Here is a 21,902-nt window from a genome sequence, read left to right as displayed (position 1 = left end):
GGTAAACAGAGTAGGTCAACTCTCTTTGTGTTCTATTGCGTCGTTGCTAATGTGTCACCGACTACCTTCTGTGGTATTTCAGGCTTCGCTGATGTCGTCGGTGGCCCTGTTCTCCCTTCTCTGGACAACACATCCTGCTTTTTCCTCTGCTCATTCTCCTGCTCTGCTTGCTGCCGGGACCAGAAAAATAACATTTATGTATGGTACACTGTCACATTAGTACAACAGTTACTGTTTGATGTGTAGCAAAGAGCTCAGCACCGTCTACTATGTCGATACATGACCTTACCTTTTTTTTTTAATGTCGGCTATATGAATACATTTAATCAATGAATAAATGTAATTCATCAATGTGGTGGCTAACCTTATAGGCCTTGATGAACCTCACGAAGACAGGGAAGAACATGGAGGGAGGTGTGGTTTTAGGGTTCTCTCCAAAGTACTCCACTGCTGATTCATACACATCCTAACAGGAGAAAAAAAGGATCAGACCTTCATTATACTGTACATCATTGTTTTCTGTAGCAGTAGTACTCATGTTATACAAATATTATCACCCTCTCCTAAATTCATTTATTCTAGCATCATTAAACCATTACTAAGTTAGCCCCATTTAGTAGGCTGTACATTTGGACATTTTTTCATTCTACAATATTCTATATTTAGTAGGGATAATTGACCTGGGCAGTCTTGCCATCTTCTACTACAGAGTCCAGCAGGTCATTGTTGCTGGTGAGGAAATCCTGCAGCACAGGGTTGTCTTCCTGTACGGCAAACTCTTTCCTGGTTACCTCCATGCCCCTCTCCAGGGCACACACGTCCTGCAGAATGCTATCCAGGGACACCAGAGCAGCCTTGTCCATGAAGTGCAGCTCGCTGTGGAAGGCTTGGAGCTCAGGGTATTTCTCCTGGATGATGCTCACTATGAAGTGCAGCAGAGTCTGTTTCCGGTCTGTGGACTTAGTGTCTAAGAGCTAGATTGAACCAGAGCCATATATTTAGAGGCAACCAATGGAGAAAAGGATACAATGTGAAAAGGTTAGCCTGATCCCAGACCTGTATTTGCTTTGTGACAGTGGTAGTCAGAGGTAGTTGGCGAAAGCACATACAGATCTGGGATCAGATAATGAAAATCAAGGGATACAGTACTCCATACAAATTTGAAATAAGATGTGACCCATCCGGATGATGCAGTCTCCAATGGAATCAACTTTGAAGTTAATTGATGATTTGGGTAACTCTGCCTGTCATTAATTATCTTCAGCAATAATTTGAGTTAAGAGGCACACTCCCCAGCTCCACCTTAGTGTTCTAGTCATTCAGTCACTGTGGCTGATTCAGAGAAGGCCTGTCAAAATCGGTTATCTCTGGATCTCTCACTGAGGTGGAGTCTCATTTGAATAATTACTGTAGATAATAAATGTGATGCTGTGCTAAAACGACATTCTGCTAACCCAAGTGAATTTTATGGACTTGGGTTGGAGTACCAGAGCAATGTGCCTTGTCGTGGGAAAAGGAACACAAAATGAGCCTCTAAGATTTGGTTGATAAATACAGTATGTCTGCTTGAAGTCTTTCCCACCAAGTCGAGACTCTGCAGGCGGAACCCGTAGGCTGCTCCTCTCTTGCTGCTGTTCATGTAGTTTCCAAAGGCTAGGATGATCTTAGGGACAGAAGAGGCACACCAAACGGACACACCAATGCTGTGTAACCATACAAAACTAACCAATTGAACACAAACCATCCATGCAGTATATCAAAAGCGCTGTCTTCTACAGTACCTCAAGGATCTTCTTCAGCTTGCTAGAGGACTTGATTGACATTGAGGCAGCGATGATTGCGTTGAGTTGCTATTGGAGAGATGGGAACGTACATTATTATGGTGAATAATAATGTAATAATATTATGGAGAAGCTTTGCACACCCAACTACTGTCCATGACAAAAACATTGAAATAACATTGAAACCATTTTGAAATAACATTGTTTTTAGTGTTTTCTACTGACCGGCTGGATGAGCTGGATGCTCTCGGGGAAGTTGCCCATGAAGGTGAGTGTGCTGATGCGCTGGGCTAGCCGTGGGATCTTGCCAAAGCGCACCATAAAGCGGTCCTCCTCGGGGAGCTCGTCCAGGGGCCTCCCTTCTCGCTCGTAGTTCTGGATGAGCTTGACTTCGTACTCTGAGGGGATGAAACGCTCCAGCAGCTCCAGGAAGTCCAGGCTCAGAGCTTCCTGGTTATACCTGTGTGTGTGTGGGTGGGAGGGGGGTCAAGGGTTATGTACAACAGTGGAGGTTTCTCAGAGAAGGAAGGGGAGGACCATCCTCCTCATTTTTTTTTATTTTTATTAATTTTTTTTTTTATTTTACCTTTTTTTTTTACCTTTATTTAACCAGGCAAGTCAGTTAAGAACATATTCTTATTTTCAATGATGGCCTGGGAACCACTGTTAACTGCCTGTTCAGGGGCAGAACGACAGATTTGTACCTTGTCAGCTCGGGGGTTTGAACTTGCAACCTTCCGGTTACTAGTCCAACGCTCTAACCACTAGGCTACGCTGCCGCCCTAGAAATACTGACTTTCAGAAGGGGAAAAAAAGGGAAAATGTAAAAAAATAGAAAAAACTAAACTAAATATAATCTCCAAATAATTGATTAAAACACATTGTTTAGCAATGAAGGTCTACAGTAGCCTCAACAGCACTCTGTAGGGTATCACCATGGTGTAGCTGGAGGACAGTTAGCTTCCGTCCTCCTCTGGGTACATTGATTTCAATACAAAACCTAAGAGGCTTAGGATTCTGTTTATGCGTGATCAGGGGTGGATTCATTCCGCCGGTTTATGTTCAAAATGTTTCCTACACTGAACAAAACGGGGATAAACATATCTGAATTTGTCCAATAGAAACTTTTGTTTGCAACTGTTGGACTAATGACTACCTCCTAAATCAGCTAAATGCAGACAAGAGTGTGCAAGACGGTATTCAATGTATCACTGTCTGTCCATGTGTCACTGTCTGTCTCCTCAAATTTTTCTCTCTGCATCTACGTTGTAAACTTTCATTCATAAGCTAGGTTGTAGCAACCTCATGATGGGTATCAGGAAAATGTGAGTATCATGTAATAGCCTACACCTATCGCTGTTACATTGAACTGGGTGAATGGAATATGAATGACAGTCATCCAATATGCTCTAATAGAAATAAGGTCGTGCTCACAAAGAAAAAAAATGTCCTCCCTCATCTTTAACAACACTGAGCACCACTGATGTACAACTACTACTTACTACAGAGACTGTTCATATTATGAGATTACTGTATACTGACAACAGAAGTGAGTTATGAGTGTAATGAGTCTTCACACATTTCACATTGGTTATAAGTTGATCAGTTACTATCAAATGCTTAGGAAAACCATAGACAACCATATGTTTCTCTCTTTGTGTATAGACAGTCACAATACAAAAAGTATTACATATCACATTTGGTCATCCATAGCAACTTACAGTCAGGGCATTCAACCAACCCTCTTACTACCGTATATCTAATCTTATGCACAAATTACGTGGTATTTTTCTTATAACAACTTGATAACAGACACATACGTCTCTATAGCGGTGCAGATGTCCGAGGTGGCCATGCCTCCCTTACGCAGGGTGATGGCCAGGTTCTTGGCCCTGTTGGACTCCAGTAGGGACACTTTGCTGTGAATCTTCTGGGCCACCTTCGCTCTCAGAGTCCCCACGTCAGCCGGGGCTGTCTGGGCCTTGGTCTTAAACTGCTCCTCAAAGGCGTCCATGTTCAACTCCTAGGACATGGAGGGGAGAGGTGGATAACTAATTCATGAGCTTTTGGTAATGGCCAAACTCAGTGAGAACGATTTACAGTTAAACATCAGCGAGACTGGCCGTTGATACCGCAGGGTATTTTGTCATATGGCGGGAGACAGATCAGATAGCGAGAGAGAGAGAACTACATAGGATTTCAGGATTACAGAAGAAAGAGAAACTAGAGAGCGGCTGAAACAGAGAGGAAGGGGGATTGGAAGACTGGAATGAGTAGAAACAGAAACAGCAGCTGCAGACAGATGAGGACATATTGAGTTGGACAAGAATACAGATTGTAAGAAGATAGCTAGCAGGGTACTGGGGTCTCACCCCCAAAACATTCTCATCATCCAGCTCATTGAAGATGGTTCCAGCCACCTGGTTGGGTTTGAGGGCCTGCCAGTTGAATGAAGGCATACGGTACTTAGTCTGAATGGCCTTCTTGTTTCTGTTACCTGTCCAGAAGAGGGACACATTAGTTTTGGTGGGGATCAATGAAGTGAACGTTTCGTCTGACAGAACTATCTTGACCTATATCGCGTGTTAGCTTACCAGTGTGTCCATCATGCTTACCCCCAAATGGTGGGGCCATTCCAATGCTTGGAGGTGGTGGGGGGAGGGCTATACCACGCCCTGGAAGAGGGGGGGGCAGAGGTGGTGTTGCCATCGAGCATGGAGGAGGAGGAGGTGGAGGGGGAGGAGGAGGAGGAGGAGGAGCTTGTGCCGTGACCTCTGTTGCACCAGGTAAAGGAGGAGCAGGGGGTGGGGGCGGGGGCGGGGGCGGGACTAATGATGTGGGAGGGGCCACAGGGCCATCGACAGTCGTGATTTGTTCTGTGGAAGCAGGGAAATATAAAAAAGGTAACATTTTTGGTGATGAATTTGATTCCATAAACCAAAATAAATGTATATTTCTGACATGGTTTCTGAGTCCATGTATGTGGCTTGCAGCCCACCTGTTTCAGCATGGATGGAAACAGGAAGAATGAAAGGGACGACATGGAGGTCCAGGTGTCCCGAGGATGAGCGCTCCATTCGAATCAGCTGCTGGTCCACAAGCCCCTGAACTTTCTCCTCCAGCTCCGCCAAGGCCTGGGCCGAACGATCTCTATCCCTCTGCCTCTCTCTTTCCCTCTCTCGTTCTATCTCTCTCTCTATCTCCCTCTGTTGTAGAATGGTCACTTGGGAACAGGACTCCCGCAGACTCTCCTGTTACACAGACACACATGTCCATGTATTAGCCCTCTGAGCTACAGCCTAGGCATTAGCTCAGAAACTAACGCAAGTATTCTTTGTGAATGTCATGGATGTCATGGACTGTAGTTGATACTGTCGCAAAGCTAACTAAAAAGCAGCATTCCCCAAGTGAGGAAAAGATCATGATTATTAGAAAGCAAATGACGGACTCCTCATTAAATCTGCGTATTCCTTCAAAGCTCAGTTGTCCTGAGTCTGCACAACTCTGCCAGGATCAAGAGAGACACTCAAGTGTTTTAGTATTATATCTCTTGACACAATGCTGAAAATAATCATGGCCTCTAAACCTTCAAGCTGCATACTGGACCATATTCCAACTAAACTACTGAAAGAGCTGCTTCCTGTGCTTGGCCCTCCTATGTTGAACATAATAAACGGCTCTCTATCCACCGGATGTGTACCAAACTCACTAAAAGTGGCAGTAATAAAGCCTCTCTTGAAAAAGCCAAACATCGACCCAGAAAATATGAAAAATTATCGGCCTATATCGAATCTTCCATTCCTCTCAAAAATTTGAGAAAAAGCTGTAACTCACTGCCTTCCTGAAGATAAACAATGTATACAAAATGCTTCAGTCTGGTTTTAGACCCCATCAGAACACTGAGGCAGCACTTGTGAAGGTGGTAAATTACCTTTTAATGGCATCAGACCGAGGCTCTGCATCTGTCCTCGTGCTCCTAGCACTAAGTGCTGCTTTTGATACCATCGATCACCACATTCTTTTGGAGAAATTGGAAACCCAAATTGGTCTACACGGACAAGTTCTGGCCTGGTTTAGATCTTATCTGTTGGAAAGATATCAGTTTGTCTCTGTGAATGGTTTGTCCTCTGACAAATCAACTGTAAATTTCGCTGTTCCTCAAGGTTCCGTTTTAGGACAGCTATTGTTTTCACTATATATTTTACCTCTTGGGGATGTCATTCGAAAACATAATGTTAACTTTCACTGCTATGTGGATGACACACAGCTGTACATTTCAATGTAACATGGTGAAAATTGCCCAAAATTGCCCTCGCTAGAAGCCTGTGTTTCAGACATAAGGAAGTGGATGGCTGCAAACTTTCTACTTTTAAACTCGGCCAAAACAGAAATGCTTGTTCTAAATCCCAAGAAACAAAGAGATCTTCTGTTGAATCTGACAATTAATCTTAATGGTTGTTCAGCCGTCTCAAATAAAACTGTGAAGGACCTCGGCGTTATTCTGGACCCTGATCTCTCTTTTGACGAACATATCAAGACTGTTTGAAGGACAGCTTTTTTCCATCTACGTAACATTGCAAAAATCTGAAACTTTCTGTCCAAAAATGATGCAGAAAAATTAATCCATGCTTTTGTTACTTCTAGGTTAGACTACTGCAATGCTCTAATTTCCGGCTACCCGGATAAAACAATAAATAAACTTCAGTTAGTGCTAAATACGGCTGCTAGAATCCTGACTAGAACCAAAAAATGTGATCATATTACTCCTGTGCTCGCCTCCCTACACTGGCTTCCTGTTAAGACAAGGGCTGATTTCAAGGTTTTACTGCTAACCTACAAAGCATTACATGGGCTTGCTCCTACCTATCGCTCTGATTTGGTCCTGCCGTACATACCTACACGTACGCTATGGTCACAAGACGCAGGCCTCCTAATTGTCCCTAGAATTTCTAAGCAAACAGCTGGAGGCAGGGCTTTCTCCTATAGAGCTCCATTTTTATGGAATGGTCTGCCTAACCATGTGAGAGACCCAGACTCTGTCTCAAACTTTAAGTCTTTACTGAAGACTCATCTCTTCAGTGGGTCATATGATTGAGTGTAGTCTGGCCCAGGAGTGGGAAGGTGAACGGAAAGGCTCTGGAGCAACGAACCGCCCTTGCTGTCTCTGCCTGGCCAGTTCCCCTCTTTCCACTGGGATTCTCTGCCTCTAACCCTATTACAGGGGCTGAGTCACTGGCTTACTGGTGCTCTTTCGTGCCGTCCCTAGGAGGGGTGCGTCACTTGTGTGGGTTGAGTCACTGATGTGATCTTCCTGTCTGGGTTGGCGCCCCCCCTTGGGTTGTGCCGTGCCGGAGATCTTTGTGGGCTATACTCGGCCTTGTCTCAGGATGGTAGGTTGGTGGTTGAAGATATCCCTCTAGTGGTGTTGGGGCTTGCTTTGGCAAAGTGGGTGGGGTTATCATCGGATGGGGCCACAGTGTTTCCTGACCCCTCCAGTCTCAGCCTCCAGTATTTATGCTGCAGTAGTTTATGTGTCGGGGGGCTAGGGTCAGTTTGTTATATATGGAGTACTTCTCCTGTCTTAGTATGCTCTCTCTAATTCTCTCTTTCTTTCTTTCTTTCTTTCTTTCTTTCTTTCTCTCGGAGGACCTGAGCCCTAGGACCATGCCTCAGGACTACCTGGCATGATGACTCCTTGCTGTCCCCAGTCCACCTGGCCGTGCTGCTGCTCCAGTTTCAACTGTTCTGCCTGCGGCTATGGAATCCTGACCTGTTCACCAGGCGTGCTACCTGTCCCAGACCTGCTGTTTTCAACTCTCTAGAGACAGCAGGAGTGGTAGAGATACTCTTAATGATCGGCTATGAAAAGCCAACTGACATTTACTCCTGAGGTGCTGACTTGCTGCACCCTCGACAACTACTGTGATTATTATTATTTGACCATGCTGGTCATTTATGAACATTTGAACATCTTGGCCATGTTCTGTTATAATCTCCACCCGTCACAGCCAGAAGAGGACTGGCCACCCCTCATAGCCTGGTTCCTCTCTAGGTTTCTTCCTAGGTTCTGGCCTTTCTAGGGAGTTTTTCCTGGCCACCGTGCTTCTACACCTGCATTGCTTGCTATTTGGGGTTTTAAGCTGGGTTTCTGTACAGCACTTTGCGATATCAACTGATGTACGAAGGGCTATATAAATACATTTGATCTGATTAGTTAGATGATACCTTTAGGAGCTCAACCTCTTTGGTGGTCTGGATGAGATGTTTCTCCAACTCTGACACTGTCTCCAACGCCTCCCTCTCACTCTCTTGCAATCTGCTGCTTATCTATAACACACACACACACACACACACACACACACACACACACACACACACACACACACACACACACACACACACACACACACACACACACACACACACACACACACACACACACACACACACACACACACACACACACACACACACACACATTTATATAGAATTGTACAGATGGGTAAAAAAACACAGTACAATCTTCTTATTATAAACCTTCAAACACAATGTCATTCAAACACAACAAAAGCATGAACAAGTGACGCCCAGGTGCAACACATAAATATAAAGTTGACATAGCGGATGTGTGCTCTTGTACACATTCTTGTTTGTACACAATTGCCACATGATCACCTGTGCATTGTGGTCCTGCAGCTCCTCCATGTGCTCCAACAGGGCGTTCTTGGTCTCCGCATCCTCCAGCAGAGCCCCCACATCAAACACGTTGTCCAGGTAGGCCTGGATCTGCACCAGCAGCCTGTCACTCTCCGTGAACTTTAACCTCTGCACATGACAGAGGAACACAGACACACATATACATAGACAAACACAGAGATACATTACTATTTTTCTATGTAATTATGTGTTCACACATGCACCATTTGTTAACCTTCAAATCTAGTCTCCCATGACAACAGAAACATAAAACAACAGAATGATGTGTCTTTTGGTTTTTGGTTCTGATAAGGAAAGACAGTTGTACTAATGCAATCTCATAAGGTATTTATGAGGTATTATAAGGTATTATAAGACACATTATTCACAAATCAGTGAGTAAATTTGGATATTTTCTGAAAACATCTGACCATAATTCACAGTAAAAGTCTACACCTGTTGTAATTCAGCCGGCGCATGTGACAAATACAATTTGATTTGACGTATCAGTGGTAAGGGGCAACTTCTCTTCGTGATTCAGTATCACTCACCTGGAGGTAGTCATCTAGGCCATGGTGGCTAAACTCATACTGCAGATGGACCCTGAAGTTCATGTTCTCAACGGAGTGGACCATGATGTTGATGAACTGCATGCACGCCACCTGGTGGACATAAACAGTAGGAGACAGCGTGGTACACTCTCCCCCCTCCTCTTGTAGGCCCGCAGACCAATTTCACAACAAATATATATATAAATTAGGAACTCAGTCGGGGTCTCAACTTACTGTTGATAATAATAGAATATACAATAGAATTTCAAAATGTCCGCTAAATGTTTTTAGATTGGTAAGTTAGTCGAGCGGCGAGCTATCCATACATAGTAAGCATGGTCAAATTACCGACCGGGGTGGGGCCCATTGATCATCAGTTATCATGTTAAAAATGGCAAACATTTTCCTACATCTTACAGAATGGCAAGAAATGTGTTGTAAAAACACATATTTGTCTCTCCGCCCAATGGCAAAATATACAGAGCAGACCCGTGATGCGGGCCCTCATGATGAATTCAATTTTTTTTGTGGCCCCCACCCCCATCAGCATTTTTTCATCTGTGCATCAGAGAAGGAGATAATAAACATGAATTGTGCAATTCGGAGTTAGACTCACCATGAAGTCAATGTTGCTGTCTTCATTGGAGAAATACTCCATGAGCTTCTCGAATCGGCTCCTCTCTCCACATACCTTATGAACGACATGGATTGAAGGGGAAGAGGTTTTCCACTATGCACATAATTCTGCACTGCAACACCACAAATATGCATAGGGTGGCAGTGTATCCTTAAATACAGCTTCCTGTACCCAACGCAACCCATATTTCACTTTGTATGCTTTTCTCCCTTCCTCTCTACCCCAGGCTATCGCAAATTACTTCTAAAAGGGAAGTTAACTTACTTCAATAAGGAAAGCTATAATATCAGCATCACTCTGCCATACAAAGGTGGGTTCAGAACACTCTCATAAACAGTAAAATGCATCAGTTAGAAGATTATGTCCTGTGATATCCAATAGCTGTTTAGAACATGCAGTGATATGTCTTTAAGGGTTAAAGCGCCTCCCCCCAGCCCACTCATGTCCACTAAATAATACAAGCCTGCTCTTCAACCTGCCAGCCTGTACCCAAACAATGCCCACGCTCTGCCACTGTGGGCAACAGGAGCCAGCCTGGTACTCCGTCTTTACGCCTCCACTTCTACACTCCTCCACCATGTGCTATCTATCATCTCTTGCTCCCTCCCTCCCTCCATCTATCTCTCACCCACACGGTTTGTCCGTGCGATACCAAAATGACTGTCACTTTTGATGCTAGAACTGCAGCTGATGCAAGGTCACTACTCTAAGGTATTGCTTAAGCAGTGTGCGTTATTGGGATATGAGAAGGCGAGAGCTCTGGATACTACAGTTATGGACTTTTATCAGGCTCATTTGAAAGTGTTGAAAGGTCAATTAATATGTCACAACTTTGTGAGCATTGTTTGAGCGATGCCTATCGCTGAGTGGCACATTATAGGGTTTTAAATAGATGGACTGTAAGCAGTGACGACCCATCATTCAGGGGAGGCGGAGCAGTAGCTGTTGCCTGTTTTGAATGTTATTTTGGCGTTCATTCGTGTCACATATCAGTTTGCAAACAACGTAAAAACACATTTGTTGAGTGAATAAAGCCGCATACAAACTTTGTCTCTTTCTTAAGGCAGCTCCAAAATGCAGGTGTTTCAGCCTAGCTCAGTGCTTTCTGTCAATGGAAAATACAGTGTGTGTGCGTTGGTAATCTTCTCTTGTTGTGCCGTGATTGGCTCGGTGGTCTGCCACTCAAGGGGAAACTACGTCACTGCAGAAGCTCGGCAGTTCAATCCCCCTTGGGTGCTGCCATAGATTTACATTGGAAGTGTCCATCCAAGAAGGCTCAAGGTCATTGGCCACAGATAAAATGGCTTCAAATCACGTTATATCTACCATGGCTTTGATTGGACTGATCTTGTCAACGTCATACTTTCACAATCTTAGCTAGCAAGCTAGACAAGCAGTCATCTTCATGAATCACGTCGACAATCTACTGGCAAATCCTTTTCAAACCTTGTCATATGAAGAGAAATTATAGATCAAGCATATCGGTGCTCATCGGCCATTGGACATAAACATTACATAACAAGTCGGAATTGCAAATTCAATAATGAGTGGTTTGAAAGGAATCAGTGGCTAACTGCAAGCGTTGCAAAGCAATCGCTATTTTGCTTCCCCTACCTGCTGGTGGAGAGGGTCTGTGGCCCACGTCTGGGTTTAAGGATTTAAAACATCTGTCTGAAAGGGTCTCTTTTCCAAGTTTAAAAGGATAAACATTTTCCATGGGCCAGAAAAGGTTGAAGACATTGGCCATGCTGTCAATGCAGCATGATGTCTTCCATGTTCAAAACAACTGGCAACTTGGAACTGGGAAATCTCAGACTTCAGAGAGTTCAAGACAACTGGGAAATACGTTCTGAACGGTAATCCAACTCGGAATTCCAAATTCCTCTTTCTAGAGCTCCAACCTGAAGATGTTGGATGTTATGATTCGGCCTTGTTCCCAGTCGTCTTGAAAGCACCATAAATCCAGAGAATGCCAGACTTTGATAAGACATTTTTATGACAAAATCTGCCCACAAGAAGAACCGCCGCGCCGCCTTCCTGTTCAAGTGAGCACAGCACCACCACAACGAGTCCAAAAATGTAATGTATACTGCTGCATAAATTATGTAATATGCCAGGGAGATATGTATACTGTAGCTAAGAAAGTAATACTATATTGTGTAGTAAGCTGTTCGTAGCCCATGTGCCTCACCTTAATAATTTGGTACCTTTCCGCCTCAGCCTACTGTTCTGAATTGCTGGTGCACATGTAGCCTATAGCCTGTTTTAGAGAAATGTCATCATCGAATATTGTAAGACCTTTCATTGTCTGCTTATATGCCCCCTTTATTTATCCTACGGTTCTGACTTGGTATACAGGGAGAATACTGTAAGAACGGCTAATGTCCTGAATTCTGTCGCTTTACTTTTCAAAAGTGCTGAACAAATAGTTATATTGACTACGTCCATCTTAGCTCGCTCATTAATGTCTTAATCGAAATTACGGCTGGCCTCTTATCAGCTCATCCATCCCTTGTGCCATAGTTTGTACAGCTAAATTATTATAGGCCTATTGCTTATATAGGTCTACCTTATTAGTATTTTATTCATAATTTTAGGCAATGTTGGAATGATTTCATTGTTTTGCTTACTTTGTGTATTATAATTAGCTCGTGTGTTTTCCTTCACGAGGAGGGGATATTATATAATGTTGTTGGGTCTGTAACCATGCTTCCCATTCAAATATTTGTTTTCAACAGAAAAGCTCAGGAATAGACCCTTGTATTTCCAGTTGATATTAAGAGGATTGTCTTGTTTGTTTCCCAATAGGCCTAACAAAATACTTCAAATTGTAACCTCTCTCTGTAACGTGCGTTGTTTGAAGGAGACCAAGGTGCAGCATAATTTGTGGTCATCATATTTATTCAATGAGAACCAGCAAAAAAATAACATAGTGAAACCAAAACGAACGTACCGTTCCATAGGCTACAAGAGCTGTACAAAAACAAGATCCCACAACATAGGTGGGAAAAAGGCTACCTAAGTATGATTCCCAATCGGAGAGAACGATAGACAGCTGCCTCTGATTGGGAACCACACTCGGTCAAACACAAAGAAATACAAAACATAGAATGCCCACACTCGCTGGAGGCTCCGGACTGGGGACCGTCGCTGGAGGCTCCGGACTGGGGACCGTCGCTGGAGGCTCCGGACTGGAGGCAATCGCTGGAGGCTTTGTGCCATGGATCCTCACTGCAGGCTCCAGGCCATGGATCATCACTGGAGGCTCCGTGCCATGGATCATCACTGGAGGCTTTGTGCCATGGATCATCATTATAGGTTTCTTGCCATGGATCATCACTGGAGGCTTCGGACCATGGATCATCACTGGAGGCTTCCTATGTGGAGCCGGAACAGGTCTCACCGGACTGAGGAGACGTACTAGAAGCCTGGTGCGTGGAGCTGCCACAGGGCTTACCAGGCTGGGGAGACATACTAGAGGCCTGGTACGTGGAATCGGAACAGGTCTCACCGGACTGGGGAGATGCACTACAAGCCTGGTGCGTGGAGCAGGCACCGGATACACTGGGCCGTGGAGGCACACTGGAGGTCTCGAGCGTAGGGCTGGCACAACCCGTCCTGGCTGGATGCCCACTTCCGCCCGACAAAAAAGTCAGCTGTCTGCTAATGTTTTTAAAAATGCCGTAAATGAGGCTGAATTAACTGTTTCGCTGCCAGACAAGGCTCCGCTGATAGCCAGGTGTAGCGGTGGTAAGGATTCACTCCATTGTGCTGTAAAGAAAGCTCTGTTGTTGGGACAGCTTTATGTAGGCCCTAACAGTTTGTCACCATTACGGTGCAATTCATCTATTGTTTAGTATTGTGTTGTGTTGTGTAGTGGCTTTGCTGCCATGCATCCAAAAACAAGTTTTTGAATTTCCCCCACCAAGATTTACATGCTAAAATCGCCACTGACTGTAAATAACCAATGCTGATATATCATGTGTTCTGATACTTCCACATGCCGCCAGACATGTGTCAGAGAAAACGAGTGAATGTCAGACATTTTGATAGAACACCTTTTGCTACTGAAAAAGTTGTCTGCTCTGGTCAATGTCCATGTAATTAACCGCTCGAGGGAGAGGTTTCTCATAATGTCACGACTTGGTCATTGTATTTTGTGTTTTTGTTATATGTTTGGTTAGGCCAGGGTGTGACATGGGTTTATATGTTGTTTTTCGTATTGGGGTTTGTAGTAATTGGGATCGCGGCTGACTAGGGGTGTTGTATAGGCTTGGCTGCCTGAGGCGATTCTCAATCAGAGTCAGGTGATTCTCGTTGTCTCTGATTGGGAACCGTATTTAGGTAGCCTGAGTTTCGCTTTGTATTTTGTGGGTGATTGTTCCTGTCTCTGTGTAGTTTCACCAGATAGGCTGTAATAGGTTTCACGTTCCGTTTGTTGTTTTTGTATTGAGTTATTTCATGTATCGTTTCGTTTTCGTTCATTAAAGATCATGAGTAACAAACACGCTGCATTTCGGTCCGACTCTCTTCCTTCAACAGACGAACGCCGTTACTGAATCACCCAACACTCACGGACCGAGCAGCGTGTTAACAGGCAGCGACAGCTGGAGCAGCAAAAGGAGGATGAACTATTCGGAGAATGGACATGGGAAGACGTGTTGGATGGTAAAGGTTGTTACACTTGGGAGGAGATACTGGCCGGAAGAGATCGCCTCCCATGGAAACAGGTGGAGGCACTAAGGAGAGCAGAGGCAGCCGGAGATAGGAGCCGACGATACGAGGGAACACGGTTGGCAAGGAAGCCCGAAAAGCAGCCCAAAAATATTGGGGGGGCCTTAAAGGGAGTATGGCTATGCCAGGTAGGAGACCTGCGCAAACTCCCTGTGCTTACCGGTGGGCGAGAGAGACCGTGTAGCCCGGTGCGGCACATACCAGCCCTTCCTATTGGCCGGGCTAGAGTGGGCATCGAGCCAGGTAAGCTTGGGCAGGCTCGGTGCTCAAGAGCTCCAGTGCGCCTGCACGGTCCGGTCTATCCAGAGCCACCTCCACACATCAGTCCTCCGGTAGCAGCTCCCCGCACCAGGCTTCCTGTGCGTGTCCTCAATCCTGTAGCACCAGTTCCAGCACCACGCACCAGGCCTTCTGTGCGCCTCGCCTGTTCAGCACAGCCAGAGCCTTCCTTCCCTCCTGCGCTACTGGAGTCTCCTGTCTGTTCAGCGCTATTAGAGCCTTCCTTCCCTCCTGCGCTGTCGGAGTCTCCTGCCTGTTCGGAGCAGCCTGAGCTGTCAGTCTGCATGAAGCAGCCAGAGCTGCCAGTCTGCAAGGAGCTGCCAGTCTGCAAGGTGCTGCCAGCCTGCATGGAGCAGTCAGAGCTGTCAGCCTGCATGGAGCAGTCAAAGCTGTCAGTCTGCATGAAGCAGCCAGAGCTGTCAGTCTGCATGAAGCAGCCAGAGCTGTCAGTCTGCATGAAGCAGCCAGAGCTGTCAGTCTGCAAAGAGCTGTCAGTCTGCAAAGAGCTGTCAGTCTGCATAGAGCAGCTAGATCCGCCAGTCAGCCTTGATCTTCTAGATCTGCCAGACAACCAGTCTCTTCCAGATCTGCCAGACAACCAGTCTCTTCCAGATCTGCCAGTCAACCAGTCTCTTCCAGATCTGCCAGTCAACCAGTCTCTTCCAGAACTGCTAGTCAACCAGAATCTTCCAGTTCCGCCAGCCAGCCAGGATCTACCGGAGCCTACTACCTGCCTGAGCTTCATCTCAGTACTGGGCTTCCTCTCAGTACTGGGCTTCCTCTCAGTACTGGGCTTCCTCTCAGTACTGGGCTTCCCCTCAGTCCCGGGCTGCCCCTCAGTCCCGGGCTGCCCCTCAGTCCCGGGCTGCTTCTGTCCCGAGCTGCCCCTCTGTCCCGAGCTGCCCCTCTGTCCCGAGCTGCCCCTCTGTCCCGAGCTGCCCATCTGTCCCGAGCTGCCCCTCTGTCCCGAGCTGCCCCTCTGTCCCGAGCTGCCCCTCAGTCCCGAGCTGCCCCTCAGTCACGAGCTGCCCCTCAGTCCAGTGAAGATCTGGGTGAGGACTATTAGGCCTTGGTCGGCGGAGAGAGTGGATTATCCCAGGACGCGAAGGGGAGGAACTAGGACATTAATGAAGTGGGGTCCACGTCCCGAGCCGGAACCACCACCATGGACAGACGCCCACCCGGACCCTCCCTATGGTTTTGAGGTGCATCCGGGAGTCCGCACCTTAGGGGGGTTCTGTCACGACTTGGTCATTGTATTTTGTGTTTTTGTTATATGTTTGGTTAGGCCAGGGTGTGACATGGGTTTATATGTTGTTTTTCGTATTGGGGTTTGTAGTATTTGGGATCGCGGCTGATTAGGGGTGCTGTATAGGCTTGGCTGCCTGAGGCGATTCTCAATCAGAGTCAGGTGATTCTCGTTGTCTCTGATTGGGAACCGTATTTAGGTAGCCTGAGTTTCGCTTTGTATTTTGTGGGTGATTGTTCCTGTCTCTGTGTAGTTTCACCAGATAGGCTGTAATAGGTTTCACGTTCCGTTTGTTGTTTTTGTATTGAGTTATTTCATGTATCGTTTCGTTTTCGTTCATTAAAGATCATGAATAACAAACACGCTGCATTTCGGTCCGACTCTCTTCCTTCAACAGACGAACGCCGTTACACATAACTACTGGACTGGGATAATTATACCAATCAGGACTTCAAAGACAAAACTGACCACCGATCAGTGCTCAGGGGCAACTATCCGTAAATACCACAGGTTGCAGTAGGGCATCTCATGCTAAGACCTGGCTTCTCTGTCCTTGCCCATTGCTAATAATACCCAGGTCTACATCACAATGTCTGGCTAGCCCTATCCACAGGGGTCTTCCTCTGTTGGCAACAGTTGCTCCCTTGACAGACAGTGGGGAGAAGTCCAAGGAAAGGTTTAGCTGTCACGTCGCCAACAACTGTTAAGAATTTTTGTGCCCCTATCCCTCCGGCACCTTCACCCCCTCCTGCTTATAGTGGACAACTGTCATGACAGCTGCCAGGAGGGGTCATTGGGTGATATCTTTGGATGGGTTTTGAATAGGTTGATTTGGCATGTGCAGTGCTCACAAGGAAATCAAGAGGACTGATGGCCACATCCTGACTTTTTCAGATCTCTGCATGTAAGTCATGTGAGCTTTGCGTAAATTGTGTGTTGTTGTCAATGGGAGATTTGGGAAACTGGGAGCCTCCATGACCTGCAAACTCAACTCTAGACCTCAAAGGCAGTTCCACTGCATTTTTTCATTGTTCCCCTCTAATCAGGCACTGATTTAGACAGGTGGGTGCAATTAATTATCAGGTAGAACAAAAAAACAGCAGGCTCCGGACCACGTAGGGTAAGAGTTGAATACTTCTGCTGCATGACGTGCAATATGATGATGGGAGACTTCAGAGGGGTGTGGGGGGATTGACAGGAAGTGTTGGTGAAAAGACTGTCTTCATGGATACCCCTCTTACCTCTTTGAAGTTGTCAAAAGCGGAGAGGATGATGTCATGACCGCCCCTCACTAGACATACAGCAGCCAGCAGCTCCAGCACTAGAGCTTTGGTCCTGAAGGGTACAAGTGTACATTACACACACACACACACACACACACACACACACACACACACACACACACACACACACACACACACACACACACACACACACACACACACACACACACACACACACACACACACACACACACACACGCACGCACACACACACACACACACACACACACACACACGTACACACGCACGCACACACACACACTAATAACACTGGTCCTCACCTGGGGTTCCTGTTGTTGAGGCTGAGGGTGATCTCGTTCACACAACACGGGTGGGTCATCACCAGGTTAAACCCAGACTAAAACACACACGTACACACAGTTGTCAGTCATCGCCACCTTCAGTCGTATTTCACACAATGCAGTGTGGACAAGATCCATACCGCCGCAAAGCCTGGCAACTGTCGCTTTTTTTTGATGGACAGTGAATTTACAGCGTCGGAGGGAGACAAAGTTATTGGTGTGTAAAACTACTAAGCCATGACGCTAAAATGTTACTTCTCCTAGCTAATGCTATTGAGTCACTCTGTTTTAACAGTAGAGATGAAGGTGGATGGGCCTGCCTGGCTAAGTGTTATAGGTTGAATTGTACCTGGTAGTTCATGATTGCACGGAGGCACATGATGCAGAGGTGAACGTCGTCTTTCTGACTGACGAGGCGTGAGTTCCTCATCGCTTTCCTGCTGTGGAGAGCGTTGAATCTGCCCGGTGAGAAACGTAGCCGTTATTGACATGTTATTACTAATGCATAACACTGCATTAGTAATAACAAGAGGTTATTACATAAAGAGGTTATTACATAAAGAGGTTATTACATAAAGAGGTTATTACATAAAGAGGTTATTACATAAAGAGGTTATTACATAGAGAGGTTATTACATAAAGAGGTTATTACATAAAGAGGTTATTACATAAAGAGGTTATTACATAGCATCATGGTTGTAGTGACACGCCTCCTTCAAAGCCCTCGCAGTTTGAACAACTATAAAATCCCAACCCTACAATGTCATGTGTTTTAAGGCTGAATGGGACTCATTTTTGTCTCAGATGATGCAATCAAAGAAGGACACAATGAAGCTTTCATTGCCACATCCACATGTCAATAGTCATGCTAATATTCACTTTGAAATATTTTGGTTAAATGACATATGAGTGATTGAAAGGAGGGGAAAAATATATATAATAGACACCAGCGAAAGAGGGACAAAATGTTTTGGGAGAAACAGAGGAAAAAACGGGTAGAAAGAGAAGAGGACAGAGGCGATAAACGAGATACGTTCTCACACACCCCTCTTGGATGCATCAATGACAGGCAGGCAGGGCCCCAACATGAACCCTCTCAGATGCCTGTTGGTCGGTGGAAGGTCTGAGGGTTTTGCCCTGGGCAGACATTGCTCACATTCCCGTCTGCGCCATATTTACAACATAGATGAGAATGCTGAGAGGGAGGAAGGCTGCTTCCAACGTTTACCCTACCAAACAGTTGGTGTGACAGGAACGAGGCTCCTCCAGATGAAAAAGAGTACAGAGGATAGATATATTACATAAGAAGGAACATTGTCCTAGGTTTGATTTGTCCCATGGCAAGGAATGTCATTGAACCATGCTATAATGTAATTTACTTCAAAGTGTATCAGGTTGTCAATCCCCATGGACCACTTGTTTTCATTTAACATTTCAACAGGGACACCACCCTATCATTTGAATGAGATGTAATCTATCTATAGGATGATTACAACACAGTCCACAGTAGCGTGAAATGGATGGTGGGACAGAGAAACAGAGATATACAGAACGTGGACCATATCCCCTGAATCTGATCCAATGAATCTGTCAGACCTCTTTTATATCACAGTGCTGGCCTGCCTCTGTATCTCATGATACTGTAATGTTGTTATAAAAGTGTGTGTGTGTGTGTTACCCTGACACCCGCTGCGTTGATCCAACCATGCAGTAACATCAATCACAGACATCCACAGAGATCAATCTACAGACACATCAACTCCCATGGGGGTTAGGGGCAGTGTGCACGTTGTGTGTGTGTGTGTGTGTGTGTGTGTGTGTGTGTGTGTGTGTGTGTGTGTGTGTGTGTGTGTGTGTGTGTGTGTGTGTGTGTGTGTGTGTGTGTGTGTGTGTGTGTGTGTGTGTGTGTGTGTGTGTGTGTGTGTGTGTGTGTGTGTGTGTGTCACAGTGTGTGTCTGTGTATGGGTACCGGAGGACTGTGAGTCATGGTTCTTTCCCTACAAGTAACGCCCATGAATCCAGGGTGCAAGAACTACAAGTGTAGTCCAACCTCAGTCCCATCCAACAGACAGACTTTTATGCGTTCATTGCGGCACCGTACTTCTCTCCAGTTCCTGGTGACACTCACCTCACAGTAAGGGAACGAGCAGCTTTAGAAGCACTATGGATTGGAGAGTTACCGGCACTCCTCGTCAAGTCCTCCACAGATTTGTCCGGTGTGGCTGTCCCGTTGTCCAAACTGTCCATGTCATAGCTGAGGGTCCAAAGTACAGGTGTAGGATCTTAATTTGATAATTTTTTTGTTGCTGAGAATTTTCCTGCACAGCAGGAAATGCAGATTAACTTTGTGATTTACATACATTCACTGAAAAAATGCAATAGCTTAACCACCAATCAAGCAACATTATGGACTAAAAATTCAAATTCTGTTGCTGCAGGATTATTTTGCTGTGACAATATAGGTCAAATTAAGATCCTGTATCTGTAGAAGGGATTTGGACATGAATGGCATAGGTGAAAGTTATGTTAAATGTTCGATCTAAAGCCCTCTGATATTTTTCACTACTAAAGTATCCCCAAAAAAGAAGGAAAGACCCATAGCCCCCCATAAAGAACCACATCAGGATGGACACTCAAGGTCAAAACCTTGCCTTTTCCTCTCAGATTGTCTTATCCATACATAGACGTGAAGGACTGGTACTCACGTGACGGCACATTGGGCGAAGGACATATAGTCAACCAGGAAGTCCAGGCCCCGGTTCTCCTCACTGAGGAACTCCTGAGCCCAGCTGGAGCGAAGGGGAACAGGATAGGATGGGAAACAGGAGGGGGAAAGGATAATAAGACCCAATTGGCACACCTTAAAACAATTAACAATTTAGTACATACTGTACAACAATCCAACATAACCACGGTATTCAGAAGTTCACAACTGATTTGTTTACAGTGTACTGTGTTACATTGTGTGGTGTTGACTGTGTTCGTTGTTGTTTGTCATTGTAATTTTTTTTGTGCTGTGTGGAAAGAAAAAAAATCACACAAAAAACAACAAAAATCACACAAAAAACAACTGGAGCCGTAACCACAGCATTAAAACATCAATCCCACTCGACGAAACGCTGAAAGAGTCTCACAAGCACTACGACTTCATTCCCACACTTGACAACAAGCAATTGTGGTGCATAGTTTACAAAAGCACTTCCATCTGACAGGAACTGCCAAATAGCAGCCTAAATCCAGCATCTTATGGTTTGCATATGAACATCAAATCATTGTATCATATTTCAGTGCTCTCACCCAATGCTCTTTTACAGGGTTCCTTTAGAGCGGTTTTATAATTATCAATGAGCTAATTAGTCCCACCTCCTCTCCCCTGTAACTATTCCCTAAGTCGTTGCTGTAGATGACAATGTGTTCACAGTCAAATTACCTGGTAAATTTGTTAAAAAGATATAAAAGCAACCAACAGATTTGAGTAAGTGGAAAAGTTGGGTAAGGGGGCCAGGTCTCACCCAATATGATTGGTCCTCAGGGAAATTTCCAGCTCTCTCAAGACCTGTGTGGACTCCTGGACACGCCTCTTGAACTGTCACAACAAGGTCGTTATCGTTGTGGAGAAATGTTTGATGGTGTATAGAGAACTAAACAAGCAGTGACCTACGTAGCTATGGATGAAACCAGATGTTTGTTTTTTAAACATACAGTAGCTTTTGCAAATTCATAGGATATCAGTGATTCATTCAAGGAATTATATTTTTGAAAATAGCCATAGCCCAGAAGGGCCTGGAATTGGACTATAATGGTACAGTACCTTACGACTAATCCCTCCCTGGTCAAGATAACTTCTGAGCTTCAGCAAGTAAGCAGAGGGTGGATTCTTCACTTGGAACCGTTCCTGAGAGAGAGAGAGAGAGTGAGAGAGAGAGAGAGAGAGAGAGAGAGAGAGAGAGAGAGAGAGAGAGAGAGAGAGAGAGAGAGAGAGAGAGAGAGAGAGAGAGAGAGAGAGAGAGAGAGAGAGAGAAGAGAGAGAGAGAGAGAGAGAGAGAGAGAGAGAGAGAGAGAGAGAGAGAGAGAGAGAGAGAGAGAGAGAGGTGTATCCAATTATGTTGATTGCATGGGTGCACTGTGGGAGAAAGAGGGCAAAGACAGTTTTGTCTTCACAGCCTTGATGCTGACACTGCTTCATTTATGCTAACATAACCAATGATATATCTGTTGATGAGGTTGAACCAAGGCTGGTTGATGAGGCTGAACCAATGTTGGGACACTGCTTGTCGGGAGGCCAATCTATCAATCGATGCCAGGTCAGAGTTGAGGCAGAGGGCCTTTGATAACAATGGCTTTAACTCTGCTAAAATAAGAGAAGGGACAACATTGAACCATTGCAGGT

The 21,902-nt window shown here is 45.3% G+C and overlaps 1 protein-coding gene across 8 annotated transcripts in view; it reads right to left on the bottom strand.

Annotated features, from left to right (window-relative positions):
• LOC118367247 (formin-like protein 1) overlaps positions 1-21,902 on the bottom strand; it is a 49,100-nt gene that overhangs the window by 1,754 nt on the left and 25,444 nt on the right. For 4 of the 8 annotated variants that reach the window (XM_035750524.2, XM_035750506.2, XM_035750515.2 and 1 more), the window contains 21 exons: positions 21,324-21,407; positions 21,025-21,098; positions 20,218-20,301; positions 19,641-19,766; positions 17,862-17,970; positions 17,492-17,568; positions 17,169-17,262; positions 9,645-9,719; positions 9,029-9,139; positions 8,457-8,606; positions 8,007-8,108; positions 4,780-5,032; positions 4,376-4,657; positions 4,154-4,278; positions 3,602-3,804; positions 2,007-2,241; positions 1,782-1,850; positions 1,556-1,663; positions 681-974; positions 365-466; positions 66-170 (listed from right to left, as the gene is read on the bottom strand). In XM_035750524.2, coding sequence (XP_035606417.1) covers positions 66-170; positions 365-466; positions 681-974; positions 1,556-1,663; positions 1,782-1,850; positions 2,007-2,241; positions 3,602-3,804; positions 4,154-4,278; positions 4,376-4,657; positions 4,780-5,032; positions 8,007-8,108; positions 8,457-8,606; positions 9,029-9,139; positions 9,645-9,719; positions 17,169-17,262; positions 17,492-17,568; positions 17,862-17,970; positions 19,641-19,766; positions 20,218-20,301; positions 21,025-21,098; positions 21,324-21,407 — 2,862 coding nt within the window. The remainder of the gene's footprint in view (positions 1-65; positions 171-364; positions 467-680; positions 975-1,555; positions 1,664-1,781; positions 1,851-2,006; positions 2,242-3,601; positions 3,805-4,153; positions 4,279-4,375; positions 4,658-4,779; positions 5,033-8,006; positions 8,109-8,456; positions 8,607-9,028; positions 9,140-9,644; positions 9,720-17,168; positions 17,263-17,491; positions 17,569-17,861; positions 17,971-19,640; positions 19,767-20,217; positions 20,302-21,024; positions 21,099-21,323; positions 21,408-21,902) is intronic. The other 4 variants (XM_035750552.2, XM_035750542.2, XM_035750533.2 and 1 more) reach the window with 3 other exon arrangements.

Source organism: Oncorhynchus keta, chromosome 3 (assembly GCF_023373465.1).
Source record: "Oncorhynchus keta strain PuntledgeMale-10-30-2019 chromosome 3, Oket_V2, whole genome shotgun sequence".
Classification (NCBI taxonomy): domain Eukaryota; kingdom Metazoa; phylum Chordata; class Actinopteri; order Salmoniformes; family Salmonidae; genus Oncorhynchus; species Oncorhynchus keta.
This window is presented reverse-complemented; position numbering and strand designations above follow the sequence as displayed.